This window comes from Pyxicephalus adspersus, chromosome 5 (assembly GCF_032062135.1).
Source record: "Pyxicephalus adspersus chromosome 5, UCB_Pads_2.0, whole genome shotgun sequence".
Lineage (NCBI taxonomy): Eukaryota > Metazoa > Chordata > Amphibia > Anura > Pyxicephalidae > Pyxicephalus > Pyxicephalus adspersus.
The window spans coordinates 133,938,380-133,955,978 of NC_092862.1; the positions used below are offsets into that span (position 1 = coordinate 133,938,380).

General features: G+C 37.8%; 1 protein-coding gene across 1 annotated transcript in view; it reads left to right on the top strand.

Moving 5' to 3' along the window:
• The window catches only part of CFAP69 (cilia and flagella associated protein 69), a gene marked incomplete in the record, with an annotated part of 29,841 nt that overhangs the window by 4,004 nt on the left and 8,238 nt on the right, over window positions 1-17,599 (top strand). The window contains 11 exon segments of the mRNA XM_072412787.1: window positions 4,368-4,430; window positions 6,519-6,584; window positions 7,619-7,728; window positions 8,870-8,946; window positions 10,531-10,629; window positions 12,042-12,194; window positions 13,189-13,363; window positions 14,287-14,410; window positions 15,077-15,125; window positions 15,413-15,534; window positions 15,978-16,194. Of these exon segments, the coding sequence (XP_072268888.1) occupies window positions 4,368-4,430; window positions 6,519-6,584; window positions 7,619-7,728; window positions 8,870-8,946; window positions 10,531-10,629; window positions 12,042-12,194; window positions 13,189-13,363; window positions 14,287-14,410; window positions 15,077-15,125; window positions 15,413-15,534; window positions 15,978-16,194 (1,255 nt within the window).

A 17,599-nucleotide genomic window follows, 5' to 3' on the forward strand; every position in this document is an offset into this window, starting at 1 on the left:
CTCGTCCTTTATAGCTTGCTCCTACTTTCTGCTCGTTTAAAAGAGCACTCAAACCCATTTTTTCACACTTGCCTACCCATCTTTTTCTGTCTCCTAAAACCCTCACTACCCACCCATCATTCCATATCACCATTCCATTGTGAGCTTCTTCCCCTACGTCTTAGATTGTAAGCTCTTCGGGGCAGGGTCCTCTCCTCCTGTGTCACTGTCTGTATCTGTCTGTTATTTGCAACCCCTATTTAATGTACAGTGCTGCTTAATATGTTGGCGCTATATAAATCCTGTGTATTAATAATTTAAAGGAGGCAGAGAATGCTCACATATATGTTGGAGTGTTTCCTAGAATGTACTACAATGGTAATTTACCTACAGAGTATTGGAACCCAATGAAGGGGTATAAGTCTCAATCTAGGAAAAATTTAAAGTAAATATAACCGGATTCTTGGCACCAGTCAACCTGAAATCAAAGTGAAACTGGTCTGATGTGTCAGAAACATGTTCAGTAACCTCTGTTCAGGGTTTTAATTATACAAAAACAACCACAATGGTCTCATAATTGTAGCTAGCGTGTGTGTGTCTGTGGTTTTTCGGTTTTATATTGATATGATGGAATTATTGTTATCCTTTAGTGGTTCCTAGCTATCACCATATGTTGGGACTAGTGATGATGATTCAGCAGGGGTTGCTGAGATATTTTGGGTAATCAAAAAATTTGGCACAAAGTTTATGAATTCACAAGGCCATGAATAGGATTCACTGGGCACCCCAGCCAAACCTTGGATGTGGCTCCTCTCAGGCCTGGGGCAACCCAAGGGGATTTTCGATTGTGCGCCCCATCTGGGGACAGTTAGCGATATGACTGTGGACTTTGTAAAGAGCTCCGTAATATGTTGGCTCTAAGTTAATGATAATAATAGGGAGTAATGAAGGTTGATTGGTGATGGAAACTAAAAGGGGTATGGTTCGATAATATCTGAATCTACTGCATGTAACATACTGACTGCAGGGGTCAGGTGTGCATAACATACATAGTGCAGGGGTCAGATGCTTGTACCCTGCTGCATGCAGGAGCAAGCATTTGTAATGTGCATGGTGCAGGGTTCAACTATATGTTACCTACTATGTAGAGGAGTATGTAATGTACATAGTGCAGGGGTCAGGTGTATGTAAAGTACATAGTGCAGGGGTCAGGTGTATGTAAAGTACATAGTGCAGGGGTCAAGTGTATGTAAAGTACATAGTGCAGGGGTCAAGTGTATGTTACCTACTATGTCCAAGAGTATGTAACGTACAAAGTGCAAGGGTCAGGTGTGTGTAATGTACATTAATAAAGGGACGGCAGTATAAAAAATCCAGTGCACAGCACGTCTTATAATTCGTTTTACCATCACCTCCTTAATTTCAGAAGACAGCAGTTCCCCTTATACACATACTAGAGTTGCTTTAAGAAAAAAAATATAGGCAGAGTGAATTTTCTCCTTACATTTTTCACCTTGCTTAGTAAATGAGATGAAGCACTGCTGATCTCAACCATCCAATCGTGCAAGCAAAAAAAATTTTAAAAGTGATATATATTTATACACACTCACATTTACTTATATCGTGGTTAGCTGTCCTTGCTTCAGTTCCCAAAGTCTCTACTTGTGCCAACAATGGGGTGGTGGTGCTGAACTGGCCTCATACCAGGACTAAAGGTCCTAAGTATATAGCCAGGCTGTATGGCTTTATACCTAGGTGGGGGCAACAATACCAAATCAGAAGGATCCATGGAAATGTTTATTAGCCAGAATCTTGCAAGGATATCATGCATTGTATTGAAGCATCATTTTGAGACGACACTGTGGCTCAGAGGTAGCACTCTTGTCTTTGTAGCACTTGGTTCCCAGGACTGGCCAGGACTCAACCTGCATGGAGTTTGCAGGTTCTCCCCATGTTTGTGTGGGTTTCCTCCCACATTCCAAAAACATGCAGTTAATTAAGGTTAATTGTCTTCCCCCCAAATTGCCCTTAGACTGTGTTATTGACATATTACTATGGTAGGAACATTAGATTGTGAGCTCCTTTGTGGGACAGCTAGTGACATGACTATGGACTTTGTAAAGCACTATGCAATATGTTGGTGCTATAACAATATTACCTATAATACAATATTTCTCACAATTTTCATGGAATGATAATGTTCTCTTTCTGTAATATTGTATGTATTACAATACATGATAAGGCAAGTATTATAATATTGTATTATAATAACTTTTTTAGTATAAGTGCTACATTGTTACATAGTAGGTTCTCTCTGTGTGTAAATAATAAGGTTTGGTAAAAGTTCAGTTATCTCCTAATTCACAACAAACAGTTTACAAAAAAATAGTTTTTTTCCTATTTTTGCTTGTCTGTCAGTAAAACCTTATTGATGATGTTTTCCATCAGCCTAATTGTCTCTTCTGAGGAACAAAACAAGTTGAGATGTCTTTGATCTCTTACAAGCACATTATCCATAAAAACCTAAATAGCACATTTCTTTCAACATCACTTCTAGTTTATTTAACCCACAGGTTTAATGGGTTGGTCCTGTTAAACTTTTAATTTCTAAATTGCACAGTGGATTAACTTTTTTTTTTTGTTTAAATATTACTTTTTATAAGCTTTTCCTAAATGCCTGATGAAAAGTGTCTGAAAATGGCTAAACATCAAATGATGTCATTTAGCCTGGGGAAACGAGATGATTGGTTTGGTAGAAAGTGTCTGGGTTATCCGGATTTAAAAAGACAAAAACTATTTCATGCTTATTAGTCAGCAAATAATATTAGTGTTATAATAATAATAGCCGAGCCTTTTTGGTGGTAGGTAGCTCGAACTAGTATGACTACAAAAAAAGTCTAAAAGGGGTTCTACATAAGGAGGTGAATAGAAATCACAGTTTCCATTCACAGCACAGTGGCTTAGGGGTTAGCACTCTGGTCTTCGCAGCGCTAGGACCCAGGTTTAAATCTTGGCCAGGACAATATCTGCATGGAGTTTGCAGGATCGTGTTTGCGTGGGTTTCCTCCGGGTACTCCAGTTTCCTCCCACATTCCAAAAAACATGCCATTCGGTTAAATGACTTCCCCCCAAATTGACCTTAGACAGGGTTGATGACATATGGCAGGGACATTAGATTGTGAGCCCCTTTGAGGGACAGCTAGTGACTCGACTATGGACTTTGTACAGTGCTGTATAAATATTTGGCGCTATTGTATTGTAAAAGTTACTTTTGTAAATTATAGAAAACAATCAAAAATCAGTTAACAAGCAAGGCAGAACCTGTATCCCTCCCATGATGTAGTGGTGACTTCTATGGGGCCTCAAGGCTCAAGACACTTTAAGATGGCCCCATATAAGTCTATAAGGATCTGCTGTACACACTGCAGAAGGTTACAGAATTCTGATTGAGTTTAAAATTCACCTGATTTATTTGAGGGTGAGGCATTCTTAGTCAGGGGATGGTTTATTATTATCTTGTATTTATATAGCACTAACATATTAAGCAGCGCTGTACAAAGGCCAAAGTGATGTCACTAACTGTCCCTGAAAGAGGCTCACAATCCATTGTCCCTACCATAGTCATTAAAGTGGAACTAAGGTAAAAATGCTCCATAAGACAGATCATTATTGAAGAATGGGATAGGTGATGTCAAATTCAGTCTACTAATTTGGAGGTATGGCAGAGCTTGGGTGAATAAACCAGTTTGTAGTTTGTTTTTGGTTTTCAGTTGCCTGTTTTGTATGTTTGCCAATTCAGAAATCTATTGTAGCATATTTATAAAGCTGTCAGTCTCGCATATAGCAGACACTCTCTACAGGTAAATCCTACAGGTGCACATTTTTTAATCAAAAGTGATTGATTCTTTACCAGTGAATGTTTTGTGAAAGTAAAAGTTCCTGTTAATCATATAAGATCACGCGTCTTTCAAAGAAATGAAACAAGAAAAAAAAGTTTTGGTTGTATGTTCTGTAAAGCCCCTTTCACGCTTGCAATTTAACCACACAGATAGGCACTCCCTGGCACAAAGCTTAATGCTGATTTGCACTCAGAAATGGCAAAGCACCCCACAAGTTAATGCATTTGTGGTTGCATGTTTCAGAGGAGGAAGAGCAACTTGTCTATGGCAAGAACCTCATCGCAAGATACTGGAACTGCCGCTGCAAATGAGTTCACAAAACAGCTACCAGCCGCTTCCATTCAGTTTATTGGCAGCAGCTGGAACCCCTGTTGATCCTTCAGCAGAACACTGCAGCCATCTGCCAATCTGAAATGACCCTAAATCATATCTCCTCATTGCCTTGACATTTGCTTCGTCTACAAACCTAACTAATATGTTGTTTTTCAGGCTGTTCCCTCAAAACCTATTGATATGAACCGAGTATTGAATTTGTTTGAAGATCCATTCTCTGTAAGTATACTTGTTTTTCCAAATGATTATACTCAAATCTAAATAGCTACAATTGACACATGAGGCCTGATTTAATAAAGCTCTTCAAGGCTGGAGAGGATACGCTTTCATCAGTGAAGCTGGATGATCCAGGAAACCTGAAATGGATATGGTCCAGGATTGAAAACATTTACTTACAAATAGCGCATGACTTTTAAGAAATCCATTTCAGGTAGGTTGGATTACTCAGGTTCACTGGGGAAAATTTATCCTCTCCAGCCTTGGAGAGCTTTAATAAATCAGAGCCATAGAAACAATATTAGGTGAATGACTGATCCATAAAGTGTGTCTGCAAATATTCATTTGGAAGGAAATTTCTGTCCTAATAGACATAAGGGGTCTAGTTATAGAGCAGTGAATCTGACATTCACTGAAACATTTCCTGATGGAGAATCTTCCAGATCCATGGGAAAGAATAATTCACCACCAGGGAATGTTTTGGTGTTTGTCAGATTCACAGTTTTATCAATAGACCCCTAAAAGATGCATCTGTTACACTGTAAAAATATATTATTTCAAAAGTAGATTTGATTGGATAGTGGTCTGCAAACTATTTTGCCCCTTAAGAAATACTGCAGACTGCAGACTATTTTGCCCCTTAAAAAAATACCTGAAAAGGTTTCAGGTACAGTTATCATGGATGCACTTAACAAAACCTAACAATACATAGGGTCTGTTTTATTAAAGCTCTCCAAGGCTGAAGAGGATGCACTTTCATCAGTGAAGCTGGGTGATCCAGCAAACCTGAAATGGATTTCGTATTTTATAGCAAATGTTTTGAATCCTGGATCAGATCCATTGCAGGTTTGTTGGATCACCCAGCTTCACTGGTGAGTGTATCTTCTCCAGCCTTGGAGAGCTTTCATAAATTAAGAGCCATTGTGTATAGTACACATTTTCTTCTATTTCAGGCTTTTATGTCTTTCTTTGATATCATGGAGGAGATTTTGCCTCATCTTTTATCCCTGTACAGTATGTGGAAGTAATGGGGTGCCCCAGAGACAGAAATACATGGATAGTAATACAAAATAAAGTTCTTACCCTACTTACTCAAGTTTTGGTAAATCTCCCCATTGGGGACACATTAATAAATACAGACAGAGGCTCCAACCATTATTCTCTTTTGGAAAGTTTGACTAAAGCAAGCTGAGTGAACTGGATGAATTAGTACAGCTGCTATGTGTTGGAAGCTCCTGGTAAACCCCAAGTTATGTATATAAAGTACAGATATAGCCACCCTCATGTGCATATTTAAAGCAGAACTAAGCCCTTTTTACACTCACCTGTCCCCATTCCATCGTAGGCCCTGCCATATTCTTCCTTCTTCTCTTCCTTGTTTTGATCTTAGGCCATCTGGTTTGGCCAAGCTGGGATGAGTCCCACTTAGATGCACGGTAGTTCATTTGGTCCTGGAAGTCACATGGGAACCCAAGATGCACTGAGTATTCCAGCTTCCTTCACTGAGCTGTATGTGCAATATTTTGTCAGGACATATTGAACTCCCAACCTGGCCAGTCAGGATGGCTAAAGATAGTAACCACAAGTGAAAACAGAAGAGTGTAAAAATAAAACTGACCAGGCAGGTAAGTTTATTTTTATTGTAGTTGGGACATCACGTGTCCCTTCTTCAAATAAGGGTCTGGTTGCAATTTTTCGTTTGTATTTTTAGTTCCACTTTAACTTTAATGGCATATGATACAGTTGTCCCTGCAAAGTTCCACAACTACCTATAGACCCTGCAGCTTCCTGTGATGGGGTGGTAACAATGCTACACTGCTCCTGAACTCAGAGTAGAGTTGTCATTCACTTAGGCTGTGCTGCTTGGATTGAAGAAATGTTGCAGGGGACATAGCAACTAAGACTGTCAGCACTTTTTTGGAATATTACTGTAAATATTTCATATACTCTAAATATTTCATAGAGTTGTCCATGTGCTACAACATTTTTTTATTAAAAAATTAATATGGGCCATTGAATGATTGCAATATATAGGTACTTCTTGCACAGTATTGTTTTATATGCTGCTTTAAATATGTTCTTTATTTCCAGAGAGATTTGGTAGAGAGGCATGTCAGAATTTTAAAGAAAGTTGCCAAAACTTATTGCAACGGTATTGTATCCTTTTGTAAATCAGTAGATGAATGTTCCTTCATGTTTATTGATATTTTTATTATTAGATTGGATCACATATAAATGAGGATTACATGAATCAGTGATAATCATCTCCAATATTGGCCATACACATTGCAAGCTGATTTTACAATTGTTATACCAATTTTTTAAGAAATACCTAAACAATGTATTATGTATGCTGACAGATCATTCAGTGTGGGTAAGGTTTATTAGCCTTCCTCAAACTTTTTAACGTGGGGGTACCCTTGAAATAACTTTCTTGTCTTCAGGGAACCCCTGCTATAATTACTTTATCCACAGCTCACAGTATATTGGCATGATGGTCACTGGGATGAATGCCTCTTACATTGCTGGTTGTTGGAAAGAATGTCAGCCTTACAGAAAGCCAAAAAGATCATTGGTGTCACTTAAACTGACCTGAGAGGCTCAAACTGCTCATTGCTTAAGGAACCCCCAGCATCCTCTGGAGGAACCCTGGTTGAGAAACACTGGTTTAGAACCAACATCAGTGTTTCAAATTAGGGTAAATTACACTGACTTTCATGTCCTAAGGATATGACTGGTAAGGGAGCTGGCATAGTTGACTTAAAAGTGCAAACACAGGGTCTATTTTCCTTATATTGCAGTGTTCTCCCCAGCCCATTTTACCTAAGCACACCACCCGGCATTTTTCAGTAACCACCCAGCTGTTTTTGGGTGGTTACTGAAGATTTGGGTCACCATACAAGGCCTGCCACCCGCCTACAATTTCTTCCCACCTGGCTTAAAAAAATTGCCTGGGTTAAACACTGTATTGCCTTTACTACCTATTGAATCACTAACCTGGAACAAGCGTGCATCAATGCATTTTTCTTCTGTATCAAAGTTTGAATCACTGCATGAAAAAGATTTTTCCTGACCCCGCATAGCATTTAGATTGGTTCCCTTGATCCACTTATGTCCGTCCTATGCATAGTAATTATACGTGGTATTGTCCTATATTATTTTGCTTTTTCCTTAATGTAACAATGAATAAGCTGCTGAAAGATCTTCCACAAATAGTGAAAATTTTAAACATCTGTGCAACGAGGGCAGGAGATCATACAGAATACATCGATCCCATGTGTGACATTGTGAAGCTCTGTGGGTAAGTAGGTGCCTGTAGGTGATTAAAGTTGCTATTGTGGCACATGGGAAAAAAACACAGCAGGAAACCCGTAATTAAAATCAAATTATGGGCAAAGTCATTATTGTCATACAGAAATATAGGTAAATAAAAAGTAGAGAAAACAAAGCTGGGGTTTTTTAGGCAAAACAAATTTGTATTGTATTTTTCACATGATTAATCATATATAACAACAATGGTGATATGTGGTCATTCCCAATAAATAGGCATGGGATATGTGGACCATTAGCTATACATGTCAGATACCTGCCTAAATAACACTAGTATAAGACGTAAAGTCTGTTGCCCCGACGCGTTTCACCATGAGATTTCTTCAGGGGCAGAGGCCGATAATACTTGTTATCTGGGGTATGTAGCTAGTTGTCTTGTTAGTGTTAGGATTATAACTCCATAATGATGAGGATAGGGATATAGGATCCAGATAATTCAGGATGGTTAGTGTGGAAAATGCGGGGGAATAGGGGCATGTTAATGAAGGGAGCACTATGGGGGCACTATGCTAAGAAGAACACAATTGGCCTGATTTATTAAAGTTCTCCAAGGCAGGAGAGGATACACTTTCATCTGTGTAGCTGGGTGACACAGCAAACCTAGGATGGATTTCTTCAAAGTCATTTGCTATTTGCTAGCGAATCATTTGAATCCAGGACCAGATTCATTCCAGGTTTGCTGGTTCACCCAGCTTCACTGATGAAAGTGTATCCTTTCCAGCCTTGGAGAGCTTTAATAAATCAGGCCCAATAATGGGGTTAAGCGTGATAATAAGGGAAATAATGTTATAGGGGAGTTCAGAAGCCATTGCAGAGGCTCACTGGAGGATGGGTGGCATTGTATAGTGGGACAAATTTGGAGGCCAAAAAAAAAATAATTCCATTTGTGTTGCCATGCTCAATAATAGCCATGACCCAATAGAAAATCACCTTGCAGTGATTTAATTTTTTCCTCTTGGGGTGTCCTGATGAGCCCCCGATCTTTTTAGGAACATACCACTGCTCCTATTGTGACCTGTGCCCATATTTAAAATTATAACCACATCAAGCTGATGTTGACAAAAATAATGTTTTGCTTTCAAGCAGTCTTATCGTTTTTTGTGTGTTTTTAGCCTTCCATTCCTAAAAGAGAGGATGTCGGATGAAGCCACATATGCACAGGTTGTTGCAGATTCGTTTTCTCAGTTGGGTAAGAGGCATTGCTCAACTATTGGCACTCAATACTTTTCAAGTTTTACAATTCTTTATTTTTATACTAATTTTAATTATTATTTTATTTTGTGCACATTAAGATTTTAGTCAGCCCCCATTATATTCTAATAGGGATGGAGGTTGGACAAGTGAATTTCACTCACCAGTGCCCTCCTCCAATGACATACATAGCGGTCGTTCATAAATCTGCCGTGGTGGTTTGATGAACAGAGTCAGGAACCACTGTACACATGTCAGATTCTTGCCCGAGATGAGCACAACCATCCAGCTCCCTGGTCATTTTTCTGACCAATGTACACAGCCTAAGAGGGAAGGGAGATTTTCTCTCCCTATCTCAATATATAAAGTCTGATCGCTGGGCTGCTTGGGTATATTTTTAAAACAGCAGCGATTATTATTCAACTGGTTTACCACTTATAAAATTAACAAGTATTGAGAACTGTTATAGGGTCCTCATTTCATCTTTATGCAGTAATGCTATTTATATACAGTGAGCTATACACTATATCTTTCCCCTGAAAGTAATGGTATTCATTCATTTAGTACAGCAATGATTTTTTTACTTTACTTTACAGAGAACATTGTAACACTGACATCGGTGTATGTAAGACTGCCGTCTCCTATATTTCAGTAGCTCTTTTACGTATGCTGCTGGGTCCAAAGATAACATTTTTTGCCATTCTGAAAGTGGTGTCTTTTCTTTTTTAGTGTGTTAGCGTTGTCCAGGTGTCAGGAGTATTGGGTATATTTCACTTTAACCTGAACGTCATGCTGAGTGCATCTCTTGTATGACAAAATCCTCATGGGGAAGAGATCTCAGTGACACAAGCTGTTAGGGCTCTTGGGTAATGATGGCATTTTGTGTGTGTATTCAACAGTGTTATGCAAGTTGTGATACAGTGAACGTGACATCCATGTTATAGTTATTATCCAAAAAAGAATTGCTGATTTGGTAAACCGACTGTCCTGGTGTTTGGGTTAAGCCATAAGACCTCCTTCTTTGATGCTGCTTTTTTCCTGGTGGAAGTGGCAAAATCTTCCTTTCTTACAAGCAACATTCTGCATCATTTCCGTATAGTAAAGTGGCCGTTGTGACCTTTTGATTCAGCCACAGAAGCTAGCCACAAATGCATCTTGCACCCAGAAATCAGGAACTTCTAAATTAGGCAAAGAAGAGTTTTCTAACAAAGATGACAGCAGACCCCTAATGATACTGGACTTTTGTTTACAAATGTTTAAAATGTCTGACTGGTAGCATAGGAAATCATAAAACAATAAAAATTATATTACTGCACATGAAAAACTTTATCAACACTATTATGCTATTGGTAAACGAAAACTGGTGCCAAAAGCATGAGCTCACATTTGATTGCATAATTGCCAACATATACATATATTGCCTCCTTCTTACAGCCTTCATTGTGTATAGAGGTAACCCAAAGCTTATAAGGTTAAGGTAAAAATAAATGTGCAGTAGTTCTGTATGTCTTCAACGGTTTATTAAAATATTTTCTCCTGTAGTGTTTGTAATGATAATGGTACATTTTTTCTTTCCTTGGAGGCTGCCTGATGAGGGTGCCAAGTTCTCAACTCAGGATACAGATCTGCAAGTCGATTGCCAACTTTTATAATCCAGAGATGTCAAAACAGCAGACTGAAGGTACAGTAGCTGTAATGTTTTGCACACTTTATGCAGTGATCAGATCTGCTATAGCTTTTCAGTGAGATGTGTAATAAATTTAAATGTACCACTCATGAGGCCAAATCAATGAGCTTTAAAGATCATTATGTATTGTAAAAACTGGTCTTTTTTTCTCTCTTATTGCCTAATAATTATTGTTATTAACAGGCAATAAGAGCTTAAATGATAGTGATCATTATTTAGTAAATTGATTTTTAGAAAACTTAGTCCTCAGGCACTAAGTCCTCTATCTTGATATTGCTGTATTTACTGATTATCCCCTCTATGTACAGGGTGCTCTATAGATCTTTGTTGTTTTTCCATATTTCCATGTACAGCACCTCAGAAGATGTTAATGCAGTCTATAATTTATAAAAGAAATAAATAGGAGTATGATTGTTGAGCATGGCCTCTTCTTTCCTTACAGTTGTGACTTTTTAAAGTAACAAAGGTTTCGTTCAGTGATAGTTTCCACACGTGTTTGTGGCTTGCAGCTCTTCATCTCTGAGCTATATGTCATATTAATCTATATTAAGGGAGAGCATATCAGCATCATGATGACTTTAAAGCTAGTTATCATTTAAAAAAATATTGTACATGCTGTGTGTCAAATCTTATATTTCACACAATCATCAGGGCTGCTACGTTGTTCCAGGGGCCATCAAAACTCTGATCTAGCCTCCTCTGCAATTACAGTTCTGAATCTAGCTCTTCTGTAGCTCCTCCAATAGACTTAGCCTAGCTCTTCTGTAGCTCCTCCAATAGACTTAGCTTAAAAAAAAGAAAAACAATGCACCATAGACCATCACAAACAGTTATGGTAAATCAGTAATGGGTTAATGTCCAGCTTTCTGAAAACCACAACCAATGCTGGTTGCTGGGCAGCATGGTGGCTCAGAGGTTAGCACTCTGGATATTGCAGGGCTAGGTCCCAGGTTCAAATCTCGGCCAGGGCACTATCTGCATGGAGTTTGCAGGTTCTCCCCGTGTTTGCGTGGGTTTCCCCCAGTTACTCCGGTTTGCGCTCACATTCCAAAAACATGTAGTTAGGCTAATTGGCTTTCCCCCAAAATTGACCTTTGACCTTAGATATCAACTAATGAATTTCTTAGGGACATTAGATTCTGAGCCCCTTTGTGGGACAGAGAGTGACATGACTATGAACTTTGTACAGTGCTGTGTAATATGTTGGTGCTATATAAATACCTAGTAATAATAGTAGTAAACTGCAATAATAAACATTTTTGCTCTTGAGTTTAGATATGTTTTAAGAAGATCAACTGTTGGTGCGGACTTGTCAACTCTCTATTGAAATATATTAACATTTTTGATGGTTTGTACAGACATATAATAATGAACATTTATTTTTGTTCCCATATTTTATTACACAGGTTTTCAACCAACCAGCCTAGCTTACAAGATAAAGATGGCTGAAGTGGGTGGTATGGCAGAAACACTTGTTTTGTCTCTGACATTACTTGAGAATCATCTGCAAGAGAAGATAGCACTGCTGAAAGTACTGCAGCTTTTCTCAAACTCTATTGGTATGTGTAAAAACTGTGACAAGATAGAAACACAGTGACTAAAAGTGACAGATTGTTTATAACCCCTTCCCAATCTGTTCTAGAAATCCAGTCTGACAGGAATTCCATTTACATGTATGCTACTTATATTCGTTCATTGGTACACATGCTTTGAAAGGGAAGAGAAAGCATTATACATTACATTTTTGGGGCTGGCGTCTTGGCTCAAAACTGAATTCCAGCCTTCCTTTTAAGCTTCATGTTTGTACTGGATCCTTTCCTGTACTGAAATTGTGCTCTATAAGTTTACTGCACACGGTAGGCTTCTTACATTATGCATTAGAATCAAATGTCTAATTTCCTGTGGAGGACATCCAGCACCATATGTGCCTTTTTTTCCAGCCTTACTGTCCCTGATCCACCCTTTTTATTCATTAGATTTCAGTTTCAGTCCTCATCACAACACCCTGCTAGCTTCTCTCGCCACTCATGATCTGCCTATAATGCATAAAAAAACATAGAGACCATGTAGGATATCACTGGTTCTAAAACATTAAAACATCATGAAACAGAATGATTTCTTTAATAAAGGTCATAAAATAGGAGGAAACTGGGAAGGTAAAATAAAAGCAGATTCAATTTCAGCTTTAATCATAAATTATTTACTGGGCAAAATGAATCAACTTTTTTTTTTACACCTGCTAAATTTATATCCTCTGTATAAATGAATGTAATGTTTGCTACATGGCATTTTGGCTGTTGCCAAATTACAATATCATCACATAACAGTGGCTTCAATTTTCTAGTAGCAATCTCCTATTGATCATGTAACATTTCAAATCACCATTAGAACCAAAGACTGGTAGCCATTTTGTATTCTGATAGTGAAGAGATTTGTAGAGCAAAAACAACACATTCGAACAGTCAAAGTAAAGCAATTGTCTATTTGTTTTTGTTCTGTCACACTGGAAAATTAATGAACCACTTACAATACTCTTCTTTTCCTTCTGTATAGAGAACTGTAAGCTTATGGCCAAAGCTCAGGCTGCCTGCCGGATCTGTTCCCGACTCAATGACCCTGATCCCTCTGGACAGGTCCTCTTTCGTTCCTCAGAGATTCTCTGGAATCTGCTGGAAAATGGACCTAAAGAAGAAATCATTAATCAGCTCAGTAACATAGAATGTATCTAGTAAGCACATTTATTATTACCAAAACACAGTCAGTCCATGTTCTTGGTAGAACTTTTAAATCTTGGCTTTGGGGGGCACAGTAATCACGCCCAGGTAAATCTTATTACACATTAGATCTCTCCAAAAAAACACAAATATTGTTAAGCGGGAGAGTCTGCCCTTACTGAACTTACAAAAATTGGATTGTATGCTTGCATGATACTTGTATGTACAGCTTGATAGGTAATATATTTTACATTTGACACAAAGACCTGAACTAAACTTAGATGAAGTGTGTAACCAGCTCAGTGGTAAAAGGTACAGTGTTAGCAAAAAGCAAATGACGTTGAAGAAATCCATTCTAGGTTTGCTGGATCATCCAGCTTCACTGAAGAAAATATATCCTCTCCAGCCTTGGGGAGCTTTAATAAATCAGACTTATTGTCTCACCAATTAGTTTGTTATGCAGAACCTGCAGATAACTGGTTTAGATAAAGAACTGATAATGCTAATATTTACTTAGATATTAAATAAACAGGCTGGAACACCCTGACATAAGGTCACTGAAAAATGTCAGCCATGAACAAGCAGGCATCTTCATGATAATAATGTGTGACCAGGCATATCTGAAATCTGCTGTAGCACTGAGACCAGCTTTTCTCATGCCAGTCTGTAGATGGACTAAAACAATGCACACCCAGTTCAGGCCTAGTACACACGATCAAAACTGCTACCAGTTTGGTGTTCAGCTGACTGATCTGATCAATATTCCCATCAGTAATTGATCAATTGTTAACTGCCAAACTACAATACCATCACACAGATGGCTTCAGTCAAAAATCCCAAATCACAGCACACACGTGTTCAAGAAAATGTAAAATCATTTTCCCCATTGAATTTTCGTGATTAAACATACAGTGTTTGTACTGTGTTTATTTTATAGTGCGCTCAAGGACTCCTTTGTACGTCTACTTACCAATGGCTACAGACATTATGACCGGCAACTGCGAAATGATCTTCTGGTGATCACTACCTTGATCGCAGAGAACAATTGCTCTCCACTGGTTGTAAGTATAATATAAATATAGTACATTAAAACATAATAGGCCTGATTTTTTAAAGTTCTCCAAGAATAGAGAGAATACACTTTCATCCGTAAAGCTGGGTGATCCAGCAAACCTTGAATGGATTTAAAAGTCAATCCTGGACCACCAGATCCATTCCAGGTTTGCTGGATCAGCCAGCTTGATGAAAGTTGATGAAAGTGTATCCTAATCAGCCTTGGAGAGCTTTAATAAATCAGGCCCAATGCCTCAAGCTTATCTCAACCCAAAAAACAAATATTTTGGTATATTACAATTCCATTGCTTTTTATTTTTTCTTAGATAGATCACAGATTAACAAGCACCTGTGTAGATTTCTTGGTATATTAAATGATGTGTAAAGAAGAAAACACCAATGAATATTTTAGGATTTATACATATTGGTGTAAGGAGTCAGCTTAAAAAGTTTTTTTTTAGCGAAAGGATTGGGTGTAATGGCATCACACACAACAATTGTGAAACCTTTTAATTAATTGCAGCTTTCATGTGTCCACTGTAAAAATATGCTATTGTTTATTTTCACTATCTTTGGCATTTTCTTTGTATGTACCCTAATATTTTAAAAATAAGGAATTTCAAAAAAAAAAAATTAAAAAGTCACATTTTCTATAATTTGTGTTTTACTTTTAGGAAAGTGGATTTGCCAAGCAACTGATCTTGTTTGCAACTTTTTCAGAAGGTGTGTGTAATAACATTTATAAGATACAGTATGTGCATCTCTCTCTCTATTCTACACTTATTATTACATAAATTATTATTATTATTATTATTATTATTATAGTATTTAGTGCCAACATATTAGTCAGTCCTGTTCTTTGAATGACAGATACAGACAGTGACACAGTAGGAGGAGAAAACCTAATATATATGTTCATTACCTCTGTATTTCTCTCTCATATGTTTAATACAATTGTGCATGCATATATGACAAATTTTTTACCATGTACAATATTCCTTTCTAACTAGTTAAAAGTCACAATCCATTGGTTAAAAATTTAAAACTTTTACACAAGCATGAAGATTTTGAAATGAAAAAGCTGTTGCTGAACATGATGGTTGTTTTAGCTAAGGATCTGTCAGCAGTGCAGGTAAGAACTTAGTAACCATGTTATTATTAAACTATATTTAAGCTGCACTAAGCATACAAATTACCCAGATACTGCATGATTCCTGAATGTATCATTTAAAGCATATACTTGTAGGTGGAAAAAGTACTGAATTTGACTTGATATCAAACTTTTGCAATCCTCCATACAGCAGAGCTTAGACTCAGTTTTGCTGCAATGATCATGTTCTATCAAAAGATATGTCACTAGAGGAAAAATATGAGCATCTTCTGTTGTTCAGTCACATGCTGGTGGAAGGATAAGACCTCTAAGTTGGTATATACATGTATCTGCATTACATCTAGTTAAAACTCTCGGATTAAGTGATAGCATGTTCTTAGCTATTATCCTGCAGACTTTACAATGAAATAGTTATGACAATTAAGCTGCTATATGAAAACTGTCTGTCTGTGTCACTCATGTAGTTGCTCTGTGATGGAAAGGCGGTTTTAGCCCTTTTCAACTATGTCAAAGCAAGTGAAAAGCCTGGAATCCATGACTGGCCTGCTGCCCGTTTTGAAGATTTACAGCTTCATGCCATTGCAACCTTATCTACAGTAGCCCCTTTGCTGGTGGAAGACTACATGACCTGCCAAGGAAACACTCGTATACTTCTCTTTCTAGAGTGGTGCTCCAGCCAAGGTATTTCCAACAGATTTGCCTCTTTTTGCATAAAACAAAAAGGATATGTTAGTGTAGCTACAAAGCTATAAAATGGTTCTAAAATGAGCCTTGGCTCTTCCCATGGAGGGAGAGAATCATAAGGCTACATACCCACGTAGATGATTCTCAACCGATAATCGCCTTTGGGCTGATATCAGACGAGAATCTGGCGTGTGTGCAGGGCTCATCGTTCATGGAGCCAGCGCTCGTTTGTGCATCGTTCAGACTTTTGTTGGAAAGGATCATGAAGGTTCCTTTCCAACGATAATTTTTGAATGTGTGTAAGCAGCCTTAGTCTTCCTATGCAGGGAAGTAAAAAAAAAGTAAATGTTAACACAGGGTATATACCAATTTAAAGTAAACCTTTTACTTTGCCTTTCACAAGCAAATGAGTAACATAACAAATTCTTATATTAAATAACAAAACCTAGCTAAATAAGGTTCTCAATGAGAAATGACTTTGGTCATTAGCTCTAATCCCCAACTAAACACTAACCCTAAATAATCACTCTCCCGCATCCTAATAAATGCTAATTCTAGCTATTTTCTAACCTTCAAGCCAACCTTGCCCTCTATGCAAGACCTGCTTATTTACTGAGGTCCCCATCCTCTCGATATTATATTCACTTAAAAAAAAAAAAATACACTTGGCGTGGGGGGGTATATACAACTCAATCTACAGAGTTAGATCATTCTTGTCAAAGACAATAATTCTTAATTTCCCCAGCGGATTGATAAATGACCAATTGGCTACGACCACTGCACACTTTTATGGAGGAAAGTACAAGGAGTGACACTTGTTCATCCGTCCCCCTCCCCTTTTCATTGAACAGAATGTTGTTGTGTTTACGACACTCGTTCATTCACTTGACACAGAAATTGATCATGAAAGATTGTTTCCAGCAACAATCATCTGATGTCTGTGCAGGGCTTTACCCCTGGCTTAAAGAACCTGAGAAATGCAGATTACCTGAATTTCCATAAGATGATAGGGCATTCCCTAGGATCTCTGTAAAAGACTGGTGAAGTCATCTTCACATATGTGCAGATGGAAGGTAAGATAGATATAATAACTAATACTAATTACCTTTTACCACCAAATATGTTTTTGACACGTGTGCAACAAAGTAAAATGCAGGGTTGGAGTGGAAGTCCTCAATGAATAATGAAGGCCAAATACCCCATATTAGCTGAAAAAAATCATATTTGGATTGGATATAGTTTATTGTTCTTGAACAAAATCTCTGTGTACAACATTGTCAGATTTTAGTATAAACCATAAAGTCTTCCAGTCTCCCTTTCTTCCTTCTTTCTCATGCTGCCACCTATTCACTTCTCTTTTTTGTGGTATAGGTGTAATAATCCAGACAAAGATATGAAAGAA